The sequence below is a fragment of the Asterias rubens genome, chromosome 3 (assembly GCF_902459465.1).
Source record: "Asterias rubens chromosome 3, eAstRub1.3, whole genome shotgun sequence".
Lineage (NCBI taxonomy): Eukaryota > Metazoa > Echinodermata > Asteroidea > Forcipulatida > Asteriidae > Asterias > Asterias rubens.
The window spans coordinates 9,423,842-9,444,399 of NC_047064.1; the positions used below are offsets into that span (position 1 = coordinate 9,423,842).

The 20,558-nt window shown below is 38.2% G+C and overlaps 1 protein-coding gene across 1 annotated transcript in view; it reads right to left on the reverse strand.

The window, feature by feature from the left end:
* Positions 1 to 20,558, reverse strand: part of LOC117287829 (carnitine O-palmitoyltransferase 1, liver isoform-like) — a 35,206-nt gene that overhangs the window by 9,473 nt on the left and 5,175 nt on the right. Inside the window, exons 2-11 of the mRNA XM_033768368.1 lie at positions 17,224 to 17,368; positions 10,092 to 10,246; positions 8,466 to 8,591; positions 7,353 to 7,591; positions 6,853 to 6,938; positions 5,120 to 5,224; positions 3,360 to 3,491; positions 2,268 to 2,322; positions 1,641 to 1,770; positions 475 to 611 (exon numbers count right to left, since the gene is read on the reverse strand). Coding sequence (XP_033624259.1) covers positions 475 to 611; positions 1,641 to 1,770; positions 2,268 to 2,322; positions 3,360 to 3,491; positions 5,120 to 5,224; positions 6,853 to 6,938; positions 7,353 to 7,591; positions 8,466 to 8,591; positions 10,092 to 10,246; positions 17,224 to 17,357 — 1,299 coding nt within the window. The 5' untranslated portion in view covers positions 17,358 to 17,368. The remainder of the gene's footprint in view (positions 1 to 474; positions 612 to 1,640; positions 1,771 to 2,267; positions 2,323 to 3,359; positions 3,492 to 5,119; positions 5,225 to 6,852; positions 6,939 to 7,352; positions 7,592 to 8,465; positions 8,592 to 10,091; positions 10,247 to 17,223; positions 17,369 to 20,558) is intronic.

The window sequence follows — 20,558 nt, forward strand, 5'->3', positions numbered from 1 at the left end:
GCAAACAGTTTTGGCTTCTGCTTGTGCGTACTCCACGTTTCTACGCTTACAAGGCTAGCACAAAAATTCAGCCCTTGCACGTAAGCGGGGAATCGTGATCGTAAGCGCAGAATTGGGTGGTAGGCGAGGCCATGAAATTTGGCCCTGTTACAGAAGGCGGCACTTTTGAGAACAGCGAGTATCCTGAGAAAACCCTTGAGATATACGGCTAATACGGCTATGGGACATAACCCAACTCGAGGAGTCACCGGCACAAAGGAAAATGTTATATTTCGTTTGCATACTGTGAAAAGATGAACAGTTTTTTTATATAACCCATACCACCATGATGTCCCTATGCGCTGTGAAGGGAAAATTAACGGTTATACAAAGTAAACAGATATATTTTCATTTTCAGATGACTCCCAACCTCAATCCAATCCCTAGGCCCTGCCAAGCTCCTCTCTAGCTCTTGTGTACCCCAAGGCTACCTACCAGGAAGGCTGCTTTGTCGACGACCTCCAACGTCTCTTGGTTGACCCCGGACGACAGGTACCTTGATCGCTTCTCCGCCCAGTCTGTCCTTTCTAGGGTTGTGAAGGCACTTGGAGATCCAGAAATCTTCCCTTCAGCTATAAATACAAATTAGAGAAAAAACAGTTTGAACGTTTTGACGTTGTGTCAACTGCATCTGATTTGAGTTCTAATAGATGAATCATCGGAGTGTGGGTTGAGTTCTGGTCATGACACTTGTGTCCATGAGTAATGCACCTATACCATAACTGCTTCTCTTAAACAAAGGCAAGTAACTCTTTGGATACAACAATAGATCAGTGCAGATCAGTGCAGACAGTGACCATTCCTATCAATGGAAAACAAAACATTCACTCGCTGAAATTGCGCCAGTGCGTATTTCACGTTCCAACAATAGTTATAGCTTCAGTTCTGCATCTTGCGCCTTCGGCGCTCTATAATCTTTGCTCTTAACCCGTGAAACTTTAAAGGGCTGAGTCAATCTTCGATTAACACCTAAGTGCTAAATTGAGCCGCTTGGGGTTGTAGGCTTCCCGGGAGTTTAAAGTTGAGTTTTTTATTGAATATACATCATCAGAACTTTTCAATGCTCAGTTCAGCCCCTTTGTTATGTTCTTATTAGGAAGGAAGTTATTTTACGGCCTCTTCCTCGTTCCCATGTATTGTCTTCCCACCCCTCCCACACCCTTCCTTCTCTCCTGTTCCACCCCCCTTTCCTTTCCAAGTCATCCTTAGTTTAGTTTCTGTTTTTTTTATGTACATTTTAATTCCGATGTATTTTAAACTATTTATTTGTGCAATGTGATATTTTTATTATATTGTTGCTGTTTAATGTCTACGGTTCATGTGTTTTGTGCTATTTTTAATTACTGCATTTTAATGTGCAAATTCGAGAAAGTGATTTTCATGCTGGGCATGACGAATAAAAAAATCTAATCTAATCTAATCTAATTTGGGCATTTCAGTTTACAAAACAATATTTGTGAAGCTTTCACCCCTGTTGACCTGTTTTGTTTTCTTTCATAATTACATTTCAGACAAACGATACATTCAGCTTGATCGCATCACGTGTTCAAACACTTTTGACTGTTCGGGTGATTACAAACAATTGCAACAGTTTGACCCACCTATCTTCTTGTCGGCATCTTCAATGATCCATGAATACTGTTGCTCTAGGGTCAAAGGTGAGAGAGGCTGACCCATGGTGTCGTACATGTCCAGTTTGTAGTACAGACCTTGCCGTAACACAACGGTGTGCTGAAGGGATCAGGAGAAATAGTCAATTCAATAGACCCCCTTGAATGCACTGCTATCCACAAGGTCACAAAATCTTAACATGCTTGTTTGCCACCTTGTTCATAGCAGTGTAGAATCTTGTCTCGCCATGTTATTTCTTTCACAGAATGCCCTGCTCGTTTGAATCCCTAGAAGTGTGATTTAACAATGTCCAAACATATTTGATATATTGGTCCTGTTTTGCACACCCTCGGGGTGAAAATGGCACCCTCGGTTTTGCCTTGGGTGACATTTGCCTCCTTGGGTGTACAAAACACCTAGGACCATTTATCAACACACAGGAACTATGGCTTTTCGCACCATCCGAAGGACGAAGCAACAATGGTTAATTGTAAAGTTTAAAACACATGTGTCAAGACTGGGACTCGGATCCAAACTTCTGCTGATCAGAAACACCAGAGCTCGAGTCCATGGAACGCCTTAATGATTCTTGATGTCATTTTCATATGTTTTCTCACCTTAGAAACAGAAGAGTCATAGTGAACAAGTTCATCAAAGTCTGCGCCTGGCACCCTGTGAATTACAAAATATGCAACATTGATGATATTGACGCAAATCCACTAACATCCTCACCCACGATTAATCTTGGATGCGGCATTTTGGAGCTCAAGATATCTGTGTGTAGTTAAGAGGAAGTACTATGGTTTCTTGACATGTGAATTGACGGACTACAAAAATGGAAGACTGTAACAGGAGTCAGTAAAATGCAATTTTGCTTTCCTGATTAAAGGCAGTGGACACCATTGGTAATTACTAAAATAAATGTTAGCATGAAAACTTACTGGGTAACAAGCAATGGAGAGCTGTTGATAGTATAAAACATTGTGAGAAACGGCTCCTTCTGAAGTAGCGTAGTTATTGAGAAAGAAGTAGTTTTCCACGAATTTTGAGACCTTAGAATTAGATTTTGAAGTCTTGAAATCAAGCATCTGAAAGCACACAACTTCGTGTGACACCGGTATTTTTATCTTTCATTATTATTCAATTCAAATTCAATTCAAACTTATATTTATTTCCATACTTCATAAAAACAGAGTAAAAACAATGTTTTTTAAAGTATAACCAAAAAACAAAGCTGTTTAATGAGAGTCCCAACTTTGACGACCAATTGAGCCCAAATTTTCACAGGTTGGTTATTTTATGCATACGCTGAGATACATGAAGTGAGAAGACTGGTCTTTGACAATTACCAATAGTGTCCAGTGTCTTTAAGTAAGAAATTATATTTTATTCCTGTTCATCCTCTTCGTTCTGCTGGCCAATAACTACTGACTCAAACTTCGTGTTCAACTAAATTCTATGGTTATAGAGCCTTCCGCTTTGTTGCACCTTGGTTATGGAACGACTTACATGTACCGCTTCTTATTTGCCAAGTCGACTCTCTTCAGATTTTCAAGAGACTTTAAAAGACCCATTTGTTTGAAACTTAATTTGTTGTCGCTATTCCTTTTTATATTTCAAGTCATTGTTTAATGTTATGTGTTGCGCATAGAGGTTCCTGCATTATGCGCTATATAAATGTCTTTTACTATTATTAGTAGTAGTATTACCTGACGGTGGAGAACATTCGCTCGTACTGGTGCATACAGATCGGAATGGTGTTTCTGATCACAAGAGGGGGTACTTGCTCCCTTTCTATCATCCGCTTGAAGCACATGAAGGCATAGCTCTGTGAGGCAGCTCTGTAATCAACCATAAAGGTAGGGTCATAGATTTGTTTCAAAGTTGAGCTGGTTTGAAGCCAAACAAGTTAAAGGAAGATACAATATAAATCACATGGGAAAGTTTCAGCTAAATTCAGTGCCTAGTTGCTGAGAAAATTAAAACAAAATTGACAAGACCTTTGATTCCGTCCATGTTTAGTGAGGTTATCGGAGGTACTACATGTACATAACAGGCCTGTATGGTTCGTTGTTTAAAGGGAAGGTACACGTTTGGTAATTACTCAAAACAAATATTAACTTAAAAACTGACTTGGTAACGAGCATTGGAGAGCTGTTGATACTATAAAACATTGTGAGAAACGGCTCCCTCAGACAAATAACGTAGTTTTTGAGAAAGACGTAATTTTCACAAAAATATTAAAAGACTTCTAGCTAGAAGTCTTTTATTCCTATCTGAAAGCACACAAATTCGTCCAACAAGGGTGTTTTTTCTTTTATCATATTCTCGCTCCTACGATGACCACTTGAGCCCAAATTTTTCACAGGCTTGTAATTTTATACTTGTGATGGGATACACCAAGTGAGAACACTGGTCTTTGACAATTACCAAACGTGTCCAGAGTCTTTAAAGTGGAAGAGCACCAAGACATTTTCTCTGTGGTAAAGGGCACCCTATGAGGAAATTGTTAATTTCTAGTGGAGTATTTTAAGGACATGGAGCATTAAAGGACACGAAGGCATTGACCAGGGGGGCATGGAGGCAGGTCCCATTAGTTGCCCCCGTGAAGTACCAGGCCCGACATCAAATAATTTCTCTACCTAAGATTTCGCTCCAAAACAGTTCAAATTGGTTTACATACAAAACATAACAATTAAAATTTATAAGGTGCTATTCCATCAAGATCATAGCTCACTACAAAGAAATGAACTTGGAAAAAGGCGAGTCTTAAGGACTTTACGAAAAGCAGATAGTGTATTAGATTTCATAATGGCAGTTGGGAGAATGTTCCATATCATGGGCCCAGCCACACTGAAAGCCTTCTGACCTAGAATTTTGTTTGCTTGGGGAACATTCAAGCGAGTGATGTCAAGTGTGGACCGAAGAAATCGTGGAGGAGTGTAATGTGACAGTAAAGTGGTGATATAATGAGGTGTAGTTTTGTTAAAGCATTTAAAACAGCAATCTTAAAATGGATTCGTTCTCTAATTGGTAGCCAATGAAGTCCCCTAAGTGACGGGGTAATACATGTTTGTTCTCTCAAGGGTGTGGAACATATTAAACGAGCTGCACTATTTTGTAATCTTTGAACTCTGTCCAATTCATATGACGTTTACACACATTAATTTTAATGTTGGATTTTACCCAGACGCCGATGTGGATTAGCACTGTATACTCGGTACTTTCCCGAGTCCTGTGAAAAAATATCACAGGCATGTTACTCGGGTGGGATTTGAACCCACAACCCTTGCAATTCTAGAGCAGTGTCTTACCAACTAGACTACCGAGGTTGCCCGGCAGCTAGAGGCAGTTCGAATCCTATGTTTTGGCAGCGGGTGCCGCAACATTTACACACGTTAGGGCCATGCTGATTGCACCCATAGAAGACTGGACAAGAATACTCCACACAGTGTAGCAATATACCCACCTTGCTGTTTGAATATGGGTGGGTTTCCAGAAAGCATTCCCAAGGCAGTAGTAGTTGCAGTTTACAGCTATTGGTGCTCTGTTCATCAAGTAGATGTACTTCTCCCTACAAGAACAAAACGTTAAAGTTCTGTGAGTCAGACATGATGCTTGACCAGAATGTGTTTTTTTTTTGGTACCCATACACCGATGTTTGAAGGAACACGTTGCCTTGAATTGGTCGAGTTGGTCTTTGACAAGCCTTTGTAACCGTTTGTTATAAAATGCATATGAGTAGAAACATATTTTTAAAAGTAGAATATATTGATCCACACAAGTATCACTCGAAATTGCGTGGTTTTCCTTTTTACCTCGTCGACAAACACAGTCGGCCATTTATGGGAGTCAAATTTTTTACTCCCATAAATGGCCGACCGTATTAGTTCGCAAAGTAAGAAAAACCACACAATTTCGAGGCAAATGTGTGTGGATCATTGTATTCTACTTTTAAAACGTCTTTCTAACCATTTATATATGCGGACCTTACAAACGCTTTTCAAAGACCAACTCGACCGATCCAAGTCAACGTGTTCCTTTAAGCACTGTATATTCTGTGCTTTTAGAATAATAATAATAATAATAATAATACCAACAAATTCTTATATATAATATAGCGCATTTCACAATAACCGTATCAATGCGCTTTACATTAGTGCCCTGGTCATAGGGCCAATAACATCCCTTTTAATGTTTCGCAGCTCCCTTGGGAGTATACAACCTGGGCAACCGTTTATATCGCTCCAAAGGCTTTTTCATTCACAATATCAACCTCTACCCTCGCAGGTACCCATTTATACCCCTGGGTGGAGAGAAGCAATTATAGTAAAGTTTCTTGCTCAAGGACACAAGTGTCACGACTGGGATTCGAACCAACACTCTGGTGACTTAGCACCAGAACTTGAATTCGATGCTCTCAACCACTCGGCCATGACACTCTAGAAAAGAATCCACATGCAAATCACTCGGTTGGGATTCAAACCCATGACCTCTGCATTGCTATGAGCAGATGTCTTACCACTAGACCACCGAGCTAGCCCAATGGCTCGAGGCATGATTAGGTCTCATGCAAAAATTGAACAGCTGAAAGAATGGCTCTTGAAAACATGAAAAGAACATTTCTAAATGAAAAAGGATGTAAAGCCAGTGGACACTTTCGGTAAACAGTATATTGTCCAAGGCCCACACTTGTGTATCACAACTTATATTATAAAATAACAAACCTGTGATAATTTAGGCTCAATCGGTCATCGGAGTCGGGAGAAAATAACGGGAAAACCCACCCTTGTTTCCCCACGTTTCGCTGTGTCATGACATGTGTTTAGTATAAATCCGCAATTCTCGATGTCTAGAGTTGATAATTGTTTTAATGTTTTCTCAAAAAGTAAAGCATTTCATGGAATATTTCAAGAGAAGTCTTTTACTATTACCTTCTGTAAACCCTGTAAGTTATTTGTAAATCTGTGCACTTTTATTTTTTTTTCTGTCCCGAAACTTCGGAAAGTGTATGATGGCTTTAAGTGTGAGCTATACAAAACAAAAATTGAATGCATTTCTTGTGTGCATTGTCGCAGAATATAGTCACTCAGTGAAATCTGGCTTTTCCATTAAAAATTAGTCCTGATTTCACTTAAGGCTACTACTCAGCAACAATGCACTCAAATGCATCCAGTGTTCATATATCCTAATTGTACTCACCACCAGTCAGTGATGTAGTTGGATGCCCACCATGCCTTCAAATGTAACAGCCTCTGTAGCTTGGGTCCAACAGTTCTCTTGAAATTCTACAACAGGTATTCAATGAGATTAATGTACATGCAGTCGTCTCTCGTTAATACTACGAGACTAATACAAGGTATTTCACCGGTCCCGGACTGTCCCATGTGTGTTTCTATGTCTTAAAAAAACGAAAGATACAAGCACGGTCGTAACGAGAACATGGATAATACAAGGTATTTTTGCGGTCCCATGATAACAAAATGTGTAGTGCATGCACCGACGTGTGTATACATGTTTTCACCTGTCCATGTACACATGTGCATATCTGTGTAAATGGTCGCTACGTTTAAGACGAGGTTCGGACAATACGAGAAAAGCAGGCCAGTGCGGCGGACCAACGGGAGTCGACTGTATTTGGATCTTGAGTACATGTTTCGGATTGTACAGGTTACATACTCTCTTTCAGTTAACAATTCTACCTTAGCTTGTTTTTGTAGCTGATTGTACTCCTCTGTATCCAACAGCGGCTCCATGGAGGCCAGGAACTGTGAGATGGTATCGTCCAGGGACGGCACAGGCATACGCGGCAAGCTGAGCTGGTAGCTGTAGGTGCTTGGGCAAAGGGCTGGTATCAGAGCACTGAAAGACTGACCGCTAATGATACGTACTAAGACTGCCCACCCAAGGGTACTCCAAGATTGATTCTTGGGTGTTTCATCTGAGGAGGATAGAGGTGTTTGCATTAATGGGTTTACGTACCTTTTCCTAACACAAAACACAATGTCCACAGATTTACATTCAACTAACACAGTTTGAAAATTATGATAGTAGAAAGCTTCCCTTGAAGTTTTATTTACTGAGGTGCTGTAGTTTTTGAGAAATGAGTAAAACAAATAATTTTCGTTTCAGTTTTAGCATGTCAAAATGTATTAACCAGTTATGCTATGGTTTTGGTATAATATCATAACTGGTGAATGGGATTTTACATGCTAAACTAATTATTCGTCTTCCTAAGACAAAAATTATTTGTTGACTTAATTTACTCTTTTCTCAAAAACTACACAACCTCAGCCAGTAATATTTGAAGGGAAGCTTTCCACTATCATTATCTTCAAACCCTGTTTGTTTAATGTAAATATGTGGCCATTTTGAAAAAGAACCCGAATCCTTTAAAGGAACTGGACACTATTGGTAATTACTCTAAATAATTGTTAGCATAAAACCTAACTTGTTAACGAGCAACAAAGAGCTGTTGATAGTATAAAACATTGTAAGAAACGGCTCCCTCTAAGGTAACATAGTTTTTGAGAAAGAGGTAATTTCTCACTCAAATTTTAACAGACTTAAGGCCTGAAGCCTTTTAATAGGCACCAGAAAGCATACGAATTTGTGCAACAAGGGTGTCTTTTCTTTCAGTATTCTCTTGCAACTTCGATGACCAATATTGACTCCAAATTTTCACTGAATATGTTATTTTTTGCACATGTTAGAATATACAAAGTGAGAATACTGGTCTTTGACCATTACTAAATGTGTCCAGTGCCTTTTAATTTAATCTTGGGCGAGAATGGAAAAGAGAAGAGAGTACTTACGTAACCATCCCTTGTATGCCAGTAGGATACGCAGTAGGTAGCGTCTCACATGAAGCAACGAGATGAAGAAACAGACACCTACAAGTAAGGATACTACCAACACCTTTAAGTAGTAGTACGGCGGTCCTGAAATTATTGGTGTTATTATTATTATTTATTCGGCATTCACACATGTCATAATACAATACCGAGCAAGAAAATAATCAAAATGACAAGGGAATATACAATAGAGCCAGCAACACATGGCAGGAAAAAAATTCATATAATAACAGTGGCCTGTGGGCTTTGTTTCCTATGCTTATGGCTTATTACAAAAAACAGAGAGAGAAATTATGACAAATCAGTGACACCGTCAACCATAGGGCTAGATCCCTTTGTTGGTAGAACGCCTACACATTAATTCATAGGACGTAGGCTCAAGTCCTGTCTAGGGCCAATTTCATACAGCCTGTAAGCACAACAATTTGCTGAGCATGAAATTTCTTCCTTGATTTAAAAAGGATTACCAACCAAATTTCCACTTGTTGCATTTTGCTCGTTACTACATGCAGTATTCAGCTGTTCTTTGCTCATCCTGAAAATCACCCGGAAATTTGCTTGGTAATCCTGTTTTTATCAAGGCAAAAATTTCATGCTAAGCAAACTTTTGTGCTTACAGGCTTTATGAAATAGAGCCCTGGTCAATTATTATTTTATTTAAAAATTCACCCAGTCAGTTTCCCTTATGTTTATTACTTGATATTTTAAACAATATCCCCTGGCTGCCCCCCCTGGCTGCCGCTTCCCAGGTTGTATTGTAAACTTCCATTACTGCGAGGGTAGAGGTCGATATTGTGAATGAAAAGCTTTCGGAGCGCCACGGCAGCTCGGGGCTGTATACTCCCTAATGGGAGCTGAGAAAGATTAACAGGATGTTTATTGGCCCAATGACCAGGGGACTAATGTAAAGCGCATTGATACGGTTTATTGTGAAATGCGCTATATAAGAATTTGTTATTATTATTATTGTAAACTTCGGTGTGATCCCTGGCCTTTGCCTGAGTTAAAGGTTGTATGGCTTCTGACTGGCACCCCTGAACAAAGATATTGACTAATTTGGGGACCCACGTACATTAGGACTAGGTCAGTTGGTAGAGTTCGGGAACGTTAACACGGACGTCGCAGGTTTTAGTCACACTCCACTAAATTTGTCTTTGTTCAACCCCAAAATATAAAATTTGTAACAATATGAGGGTAAACAATGAGCTCAATAGATTGTGTCCTCATGCCCTTTTCCAACATGCGTTTCAACGTTTTGTGCCAAAAGTAAATCAGAAGTTAGAAATTGATGCAACAAGTCGGGCAGGAAAAATCAGCATGTGGTGTAAAAACCTTTATGATAAGTATTTCAACCAATAAGATTGAATACGAAAATCGCATTTTCATCATTTTGAGTACTGTTTCTTATTTCCAAATAAAATCAAATTCAAATAAAATAACCCAAACATTTCTGCATTTACCTTTTAATAATTAAACGTTTCTACATCTCTCAGTTACTGTTTTCTTTAATCTTTGTTAATTTTTTTTCGTACTTGGGCGATATATAGTCCAGCCACATTGATGTAATTGAAATGAAATGAGACCAACCTCTGGAAATGTACACATACTCTCCAAGTGTCCAGAACTTATTGTTGAGTGAACTGCAGAAGTCAAAGTCCAGGACCATTAAGAACGAAACAAACGCCACCGAAACTAAAAGGTTCCAGGAGGACGTTGGCCAAAGTCCATTCCAGATTAGATTTCTGTGGATCAAAAAAATAAAAATAATTATTCTATAATATATATAACAAATGAAATAAAAACTACAGTTCTATTAATATAATATGCCTATTCATTGCCTTATCAGTTACATATTTATTTATGTGAAAATAGAATGAGCTATTATTGCAAACTGCTTACTCAAAATAGGACAGCATTGTGCAATTAAAGCCAATGGACACTATTGGTAAATGTCAAATACCAGTCTTCTCACTTGCTGTATCTCAACATAATGCATAAAATAACAAACCTGTGAAAATTTGAGCTTGATTGGTCGTCGGAGTTGCGAGATAACTTATGAAAGAAAAAACACCCTTGTCATACGAAGTTGTGTGCTTTCAGATGCTTGATTTCGGGACCTCAAATTCTAAACTTGAGGTCTCAAAATCAAATTTGTGGAAAATTACTTCTTTCTCAAAAACTACTCTACTTCAGAGGGAGCCATTTCTCACATTGTTTTATACTACCAACAGCTCCCCGTTACTCGTTACCAAGTAAGGTTTTATGCTAATAATTATTTTGAGTAACAATAGTGTCCACTGCCTTTAAATTAATTGCATAATTTACACAATACTGATTTAATTAAAAATTAATAGTTAATGGCCTGACGTTTCAACCCCAGCAGAGTTTCGAGAAAGACTCTGCTAGGCTTGAAACATCACGCCATTAAACTAGTTTTTTAAATTTTTACTAGGGGGCCTATGTATTAATATAATAATTTATTGTTATTTTTTTTTGTTCTGTGGTTCTTTGAACAGTAAGTTTTACTTGTTCTTGCAAACTTACTAACTAAAACCCCATGGAGAGAAGATAAGGAAGGAGGTTTCAATTTTAAATAAGGGGAAGGAAACCTTAGAACAATATTCTATGGGAAACCCAAGCAATCAGGGCGCAATTTCATGGCTCTGCTTACCGCCAAATTCTGCGCTTACGATCACAATTCCCCGCTTACGTGCAAGCGCCAAATTTCTGCGCTAGGCTTGTAAGCGTAGAATGCCTAGTAACGTGGAACACGCACGCGCAGAAGTAAAAATAAACACCCTAAATCGTGAAATACGCTTGCTGTAAGCACAGAATTCCCTGCTTCCGTAAGCGCCGGTTCTCTGCTTACGGTAAGCAGAGCCATGAAATTGGGCCCTGGTAGGGACTGATCAAACCCAATCCACATACGTGTACAGTACAGCCCCTGGTGGGATTTGAACCACAGTCCTAGAGGTGAAAAGGTGAGGAAAGAAAACACTTTTCCAACCTAGTGGGTATTTGAACACCTGCTTTTGGTTGGACAGCTGCCGCCTATCACAAAGTGTATTGAACTTCTAAACTATTGGAAGAGAATAATTTGGCCACCCTAGTGTTGAAATGTTTCAGCAAACTTGGACAACCTACGTAATATTGTCACTCACATGTCGTTCCACATTAGACCAGGGACAAATTTCAAACAAGTGTTTAGCAAAGAGTTCTGGAGAATCAGAAAGCAAGGTGTTTGGATGCAGCCCGAAAACCTTTAACAAACTTTCTGAACTCTGAACAGAAAAAAATTCTGAAAAGATCTTTGTAAAAGTAATTGAGTTTTTTCATGCCATTGGACACTTTCGGAACAGAAACAAAATTAAAGTTCACAGATTTACAAATAACTTACAGGGTTTACAGAAGGTAATGGTGAAAGACTTCTCTTGAAATATTATTCCATGAAATGCTTTACTTTTTGAGAAAACATTAAAACAATATCAATTCTCGATATCGAGAATTACGGTCCTGACACTGCGAAACGTGCGGAAACAAGGGCGGGTTTTTCCGTTAATTTCTCCCGACTCCGATGACCGGTTGAGCCTAAATTTTCACAGGTTTGTTATTTTATATATAAGTTGTGATACACGAAGTGTGGGCCTTGGACAATACTGTTTACCGAAAGTGTCCAATGGCTTTAAATTGTCTCCCAATGAGAAAGTTCAAAGTTCAAGTATCACAAAAAGAAGATTATGATATTAAAAAATGTATAGACTAATATTTTCATGTTTTCTACACAGCTGGTTGAAGAGATACCAATGTTCACAGAAAGGTCACAAGGTTTCAGCCAGAATTTGGTAAAAGGGTCATCAAAAAATTATTGGAATTTAAAAACTTGGTGTCCAAATTGTTTACTGGTCCAAAACATTTACATGAGAAAAAAAAACAGGGTGTCCAAATTTTACACATGTAAGGTTGTCCACTAAAACAACCTGGGGCCAATTTAATAGAGCTGCTTAAAGCAAAACAATCGCTTAAGAATGAAAATAGCTCGCTTAATTTACACATGTTACTGTCAAAAATTTCATGCCATATACATTGTTTGTGACTGGCATTTGGCTGTTGTTTACAATAGCATTACAATTGAGTGGAGTCTTGGCCTGTAATCTGATTTTACTAGCAAGGATTTTTTTTTGCTTAATAAGCAAAATTTTGTGCTTAAGCAGAGCCTCTATGAAATTGGGCCCAGACACCCCTTTGGCTAAACTCTATATGACCTGTGACGTGTCACAAACTGTAGCTCAGTCATACATACTGAAAGAATATCAGCGCAGCATGTTTTTGACATTACCCTAGGTTAAATCTTAGTACGTTAAATCTTAGTACACGTGTCACATTTTCTTGCTGTAGTGACTGTGAGGGTTGGTGAACCCAAACCATCCCCAACAGATCAAAAATTCAATTGCATATCATCAGGCCTTGAACTTCACTCTTGAAGGGGAACAGCAATTTTCCTCTAGTAAGGGGCACTTCTATGAGAATTGTATGGGAACACTGCAGAGGGCACCAAAGCAAAAGCACAGGGCACCACAGCTAAGCAAAGGACACCACAGGATTTGCTGTGGATGCTGTAGGTTATTTCGAGGCCTGTATGTAGTGTTTGATTCTGTGTAGGCTTGACTGAGGGCGGCACTACATGAAGTAAACTGATTTATGCATTTTTAAACCATGAGAGCAGGCACACATACATTGTACGTATGTACCACCACAACTAGACTCGTACAGTGTGGGTGATCAAATTTATTTAGAGTGAGGAATGATCATAGAACATCACTCAAGGGAGTTAAGGTTTAATATTACTTGAAACGCATTGAAATTTCCTAAACACAAGGGTGTTGCTTCCTTGACTATGGGTACGTTCTTCTTACCTTGGCCCTTGTTCCTAAATATAAAAAAAAAAAAAATAAAAAATTATTGTAAAGGTGAGCCTTGTCTAAAAAAAAGTAGCCTTGTCCCACATTATAGTAAATGAAAATTCCAGCCAAATAGGCCTATTGAAATATTTCATGAAAACCACAACACTGAACTGCATGACTGATGCGTTCATGTGACTAGATTCCCAAGCAAGCTGACCCAATTTGTTCTTTCTAGAACACTTAAAGGAACACGTTGCCTTGGATCGGACGAGTTGGTCTATAAAAAGCGCTTGTAACCGTTTGTTATAAAATGCATATGGTTGGAAAGATGTTTTAAAAGTATATTACAATGATCTACACAAGTTTGCTTCGAAATTGCGTGGTTTTGCCTTTTACTGTGCGAACTAACACGGTCGGCCGTTTATGGGAGTCAAAAATTTGACTCCCATAAATGGCCGACCGTGTTATTCGACGAGGCAAAAGGAAAACCGTGCAATTTCGAGGCATGTTTGTGTGGATCATTGTATTCTACTTTTACAACATCTTTCCAACCATTTTATGCATTTAAAAAAAAAAAAACGGTTTCAAATGCTTTTCAATGACCAACTCGACCGATCCAAGGCAACGTGTTCCTTTAAAGGGAAGGTACACGTTTGGTAACAACTCAAAACAAATATTAACCTACAAACTGACTTGTTAATGAGCATTGGAGAGCTGTTGATAGTATAAAACACTGTAGGAAACGACTCCCTCAGAAGTAAAGTATTTTTTGAGAAAGAGGTAATTTCTCACTTAAATAATAAAAGACTTCTAGCTAGAAGTCTTTTATTCCTATCTGAAAGCACACAAATTCGTCCAACAAGGGTGTTTTTTCTTTCATCATTTTCTCGCAACTTCGATGACCAATTGAGCCTAAATTTTCACAGGCTTGTTATTTTATGGTTATGATGGGATACACTAAGTGAGAAGACTGACCTTTGACAATTACCAAACGTGTACGGTGGCTTTAAAGGTATTCATACAGGATTGGTATACAGCTGACAAAATGGCCACAGGCAGTGCTCGTGTTTTGTGTGTTCATTGAAATAACAAACAATTGAAAAATTGCTCTGAATCTCCTGTGTGAGTCAGGAGAAAGTAGTGAAATACCATGCACTTACTTTCAGCATGCAAACTCATGGTTCTTAATTAAATAACAATCAAAATCACAATGTACTTTTGTTCAATGAAATAACAAACCATTGAATGCGCTGAATCTGCTGTGTGAGTCAGGAGAAAGTAATGAAAAATCATGCACCATTTTCAGCATGCAGACCCATTGATTCAGGTCGCAACACCCGAAATCAGCTGATTGTATTTTTAAATGGGTTTTCAGATACAGTTTTCTAAAAATAGGCAAATGACTGCGGCTCGCCCCGGTGTTCCTAGCTGTGTAAACCCTCATAAGGTGTTAAATAATTGGGTTTTATAATTCATCCCTGAAATTACCAATTACCTATCTTTCTGAAAGTGTGTATATATACACATGTAGACTTCAATATTATTATTATTATCATTTCAAAGGGCAGAAGTTCACAGACAAAAATGGTTCAACTATGAACTGCATAATCAGTCAGCTTCCAGACTATAATTTAACACTGATATTTTGTTTGTCTTGTATGACCTACATTCATACATACCTTTAATATGACCCTAAGAAACCAAATACTGTAACCACTGACTCATGTTTTCTTCCTTCCTCCCCAGCAGGAATATGAACCGACCTCAAGCTCAAAGTCAAAGTTCACAGTCATATTTGACCTCCACAGTGCAATACACTGTGATAGAATCATGGGCCAAGGCTGCATTGAATAATTTCTAAACCCACAACTATTTTCTTTAGTTACTATAAAAGATTTGATGGACATACTCTACATGTAGCTTTTAAAGGCAGCGGACACTTTTGGTAATTACTCAAAATAAGTGTTAGCATAAAACCTTCCTTGGTAACAAGTAATGAAGAGGTTGGTAGTATTAAACATTGTGAGAAACGGCTCCCTCTGAAGTGACGTAGTTTTTGAGAAAGAAGTAATTTTCCACGAATTTGATTTCAAGACCTCAGAATTAGATTTTGAAGTCTCAAATTAAAATCAAGCATCTGAAAGCATACAACTTCGTGTGACAATGGTGTTTTTTTCTTTCATTATTATCTCGCAAACTCGACAACCAATTGAGCTCAAATTTTCACAGGTTTGTTATTTTATGCATGTTGAGATGCACCTAGTGAGAAGACTGGTGTTTGACACTTACTAATAATGTCCAGTGCCTTTAAAGGGAGTGTTGCAAAATTATGGTGAAATGTAGTTCAATAAAATCATCAAAGGAAACCATACGCTGAAGAATGCTCTTACTGATGGCATTTCAGACTTTTTAAATCATGATAAACACCAAGTAGAAAACAATCCGAAGACCTTTACAATTCAGAGTGCTTTGGCAAACCATCTAAACATTTGGGTCCAGAATGCCCCCAGTTCTTTAAATCCTTAAAGACAGTGGACACTATTGGTAATTGTCACAGAACAGTCTTCTCACTTGGTGTATCTCAACATATGCATGAAATAACAAACCTGTGAAAGTTTGAGCTCAGTTGGTCGTCGAAGTTGTGAGATAATAATGAAAGAAAAAACACCCTTGTCACACGAAGTTGTGTGTGTTTAGATGGTTGATTTCGAGACCTCAAGTTCTAAACTTGAAATCAAATTTGTGGAAAATTACTTCTTTCTCAAAAACTACGCCACTTCAGAGGGAGCTGTTTCTCACAATGTTTTATATTATATAACTGACATACAGATCTTTGTCATTTGATTGGTGGAACTTACTTCACGTGACATTCACTATTACTCCCATCCGCACCGGCGATCAAAAAGACCTATTCGCCCATGGGGAATAGCATTTCCCATTCAACAGTTAGGGTCATCCTTGTTCCCAATGTTTTTGAGCAGTACAGCGCCGCCGCGCCGCTGCTAAAACAAAGGAGCACCTGTGCAAAAGGTTGTGATCCGATTGCTATTAAATGTGTGCATTGTTGCCGCTACGCGGCGCTATATGAGAACCAGTAATTTGTGTGATTTTTCATAATGTTATACTTTTAAAATACATCAAAATGACAAGGATTTCTAGTCAGTTATATAAAACAAATATTAAGTGGCTTTAATTCGTGTAATTGAAGGAATATCATCGCTCGGTAAAATTTGGACTGTTCCATTTCACTCGGCTTCGCCTCATGAAATGGAACAGTCCAAATTTTACCATGCGATAATATTCCTCCCAAAGTTGCAACTACTGATTGCTTTGTCAAGTCGGGACTACCGTTTTTCAACTACTCAGTTGATCATGCCACCACAACTGCTACAAAAATAGTTGCGCCTACCTGCTTGGTGAACCTATTGTGTCGCTCACGGCTATTCACGGCTATTCACGGCAACATAATTGACTTATAAGAAACACAATCACACATAATGGACACAATCGTTTCAGAGTGAAATTTCACTATTGCCCCTGCAACAAACAATATGATGCAATGTATCTTGGGAATTAGAAAATAGTCGCGACTAGTGTCAAATTAATCGTGACTAGCAAGTATTAAACTTCACTAGTTGCCCAGGGGTGAATTTCACAAAGAGATAAGACTAGTCTTAGTAAAGATGAGTTACTCGTCCTAACTTAAGACTAGCCATTTGTTTTTAATATCTCCTAAGTTAGGACTAGTCCCAACTCTTTTTGAAATCAACCCCAGGCCTACATGTAGTAAAGAGTGTAAACTGGTACATGTGTTTCACCTTGTGCGATAAAAGCGTCTGACGCAGCTCCTACGCAGAGACTCCAAGCCAACCTTCCATTCATCCTCTTTACCCTCCTCAAAATACAGCACATCAACCCTGGGCTCCCTCACAGCGCTACGGGCTTCAGCCATGCTTCACCCAGCTGCAAGAGAAAGTCACACATCATTGATCAATCAGTAAATTACAAAACGACAAACAGACATTTTGGTCTGCCCGTTACATTCAGTATTACATGTATATAACTGACATACAGGTTGTCATTTGATTGGTGGAACTTACTTCATGTGACATTCACTATTAGTATTATTCCCTTCCGCACCGGCGATCAAAAAGACCTATTTGCCCGCGGGGAATAGCATTTCCCATTCAACATTTAGGATCATCCTTGTTCCCAATGTTTTTGAGCAGTACAGCGCCGCCACGCCGCTGCTAAAAACAAAGGAGCACCTGTGCAAAAGGTTGTGATCCGATTTGTGCATTGTTGCCTTGCCTCGCCTCGTGAAATGAAACAGTCAAAATTTTACCTTGCGATAATATTCCTCCCATTCCACTCTGAGCCACTCAATATTTGTATAACATCACACAGGCTCAGGGGGTCGGTTTCACAAAGCACTAAAACTCATCCAAAGATGAGTTGTCATTATCGCCATAGTGATTTGTATCGGGACACACCACACTTTGCTTAGAAATGGATCTTTACTGAAGATCAATCTTAAGGCCAGTTTATAGTCAGTTGCGCAATGGTCGCGTGAAGGAAATCTTGACGCGCAATCATAAAAAAAAAACAGTTTATAGGCCTAGGCGATGACTATTAAAACTAGTTTTTTTTAGGATTGCACATCAAGATTTCCATTGCACGACCGAATATAAACCGGCCTTCACTCTTTGTGAAAGGAGACCACAACGGCTCTTTCCAGAGCCAACACTCCTCCAAAGTCCAAAAAGAAATTGACAAATGGTTGTACCTGCAAGTTTACTACAATGTAGTTAAAGCTACTTATTGCCAGTTCCGTGTTAATAAAATAAAGGTGGATGAGAAATGTGTGTCTTTGCCTCTTCCTTAAAAATTGATTTCAGAAAATAATTTATTGCAGAGAATTTTATGATGCTTCAAACGGCAGCAATAGGATAGGAGATCCATAAATGCGTATCCCACAGAAATTTGTCATATTTTGTACACACATTTGTACGCTCCAAAGTCGTGATAAAAATTAGGCAAAGTTTACAAAAAGATTGACCATACCATTTCAAAGCATCCATCTGAAATGCCTCGAATCTTGAACAGTTTAAGGGAATATTAAAAACCCATCGTTTGATTTTAAATGTTGTTTGCTCACTGCACTTCTACATTATGAATCACTTGGCAAAGGCATTCTAATCCAGTTATTATAAAATCCAACACCATGGTACATTAACTTATGGAGGAATTAAATAACACCTAATCTATTTTGATTATGTGTGGAAGACCATGGAGGAAGGGTGAAGCCGGAAGCGACACTCTTAATAACAGTTGCTAGCAAGAGTTAGTAATGATTTTAAACTTTCAGTAATGTATTTTGTAAGTTTAAATGTATTTTCTTTTACAACGAATCCAACCGTATATGGTTGCAAATAAAATGAACCCTCCTTACCCTTCCCGCAGACTGTTAGCTTCCAACAGTTCGGATACTGTCTAACTAAAGTCAAGAATAATTGATTAAGTTAAGAAGGTTGGAATCATACTGAATGACAAAAACCATTAGCCAGTCATCAACATCAATATTAAATACGCTCTTTTCTTATATAACCATACCGTTTGTTAAATAGCAGGGTCATTCCGTGTCAAATCAACCAGTTTTCAGAAAAGTTCCCAGGTGACCCCCTCAGATTTTGATGAAACATCATCAGAATGATTGGATGTGGCTCAAATGAACACATACAAAAAAGCTAAGTCATATTCCATGTCGTTTTCGAGATATAACCAATTGAAATTTGGTCGAGGCATCCATTTTGTGCTCGCGCGAGACGCGAAAAGTGATTTTTGTGATAATTTCCGACTTTGAAAGCTCATAATTTAGTTATTGTACCAGGTAGAGAGCTCAAATTTGGTATTCCATCTTACTTCTTGCCAAATTTCTTGACTCTGCACTCAATTTAAATGTATCTCCTTTAATTTTCTAGTTATGGTCACCTAAAGTAGGCACTTTAATCAGCCGAAAATGTTTTTGTGATAATTTGGGTCACCCTGTGCCCACATGAGGGGTCAAATAAATCCTATATTCCCTAGGTATTATCTATGGGTGCATGTCTATACCCATAAGCAATTATAAGCTCACCAATGCATTCATTCAGAAATTGCATGGGCCCAAAGTTGGTTCCAGCCAGAAAATGGTCAAAAAGACCCCGCCCATCTTGACCCCGTTTGACCCCGCGATCAATTGAAACATTTTTTTAAATTGATACCAGTTAAAAATATAAATTATATCTACTTATACACCAATTTTCAGCTTCGGCACTCAACTCCTTCATGGTGTGGTGGCAATTTGAATATTATATGTTTTTGGCACATTTTAATGTAATATCATACAGTATACATGTACATGTACATTCATGTATGTACAATACATGGTAATATGTTTGAAGCTTGTGTAACTTATTTTTTTCTGGTTAGCAAAAAAGTAAGTTTATTTGTGTTATTGTTTTTAGAAATGGGTTGATGATGCATGTTTTCAACTGCAATAAATAATTTAAGGCAGGTACCTCAAAGTGCTGCCAAAATCTCCCATAACACAATGCTTTCTTTTTTTGTTTGTCATTTTTTCATTTGGTTCATAGTGTTTACTTTTCAAAATTATATTTGGTACTTTTTTTCTTTTTTTTCTTTTTTCAATGTAGGCAGTTTTGTAATCCATCTGCTAGGCTGCAATGTGCAAAAGCCCATTAGTGCAATTTTTTTTTTTAATGCAATTATTTCTATTTTTTAGTGAAGTAATTTGTATTCCCAACGCAGCTAACTATATTTTCCAGAGCAGTTTTTAGGAATTTAAGGCTATTACACTAAACCAAGTATGGATTGCGCGCTTTTGTACAACATTGAATACAGACCTGGTAGTTCAATGACCCCATTTCACAAAGGCCGCAGGACGCGCAGTCTATTTTTTCGTAACATTTCTGCTTTTGCATAATTATTTATTTTGGCGTGTGCATGCATATATTTTCAGAGTGCAGCTTTTTATATTTTCAGTGCAGCTGTTTAAGTAAATGTTTATTGGAAATAAATGCATTGAAAATATAAATAAATACATCAAAAATATTTATAAACAGCTAGCTGCACTGGATGTATTAATAGCTGC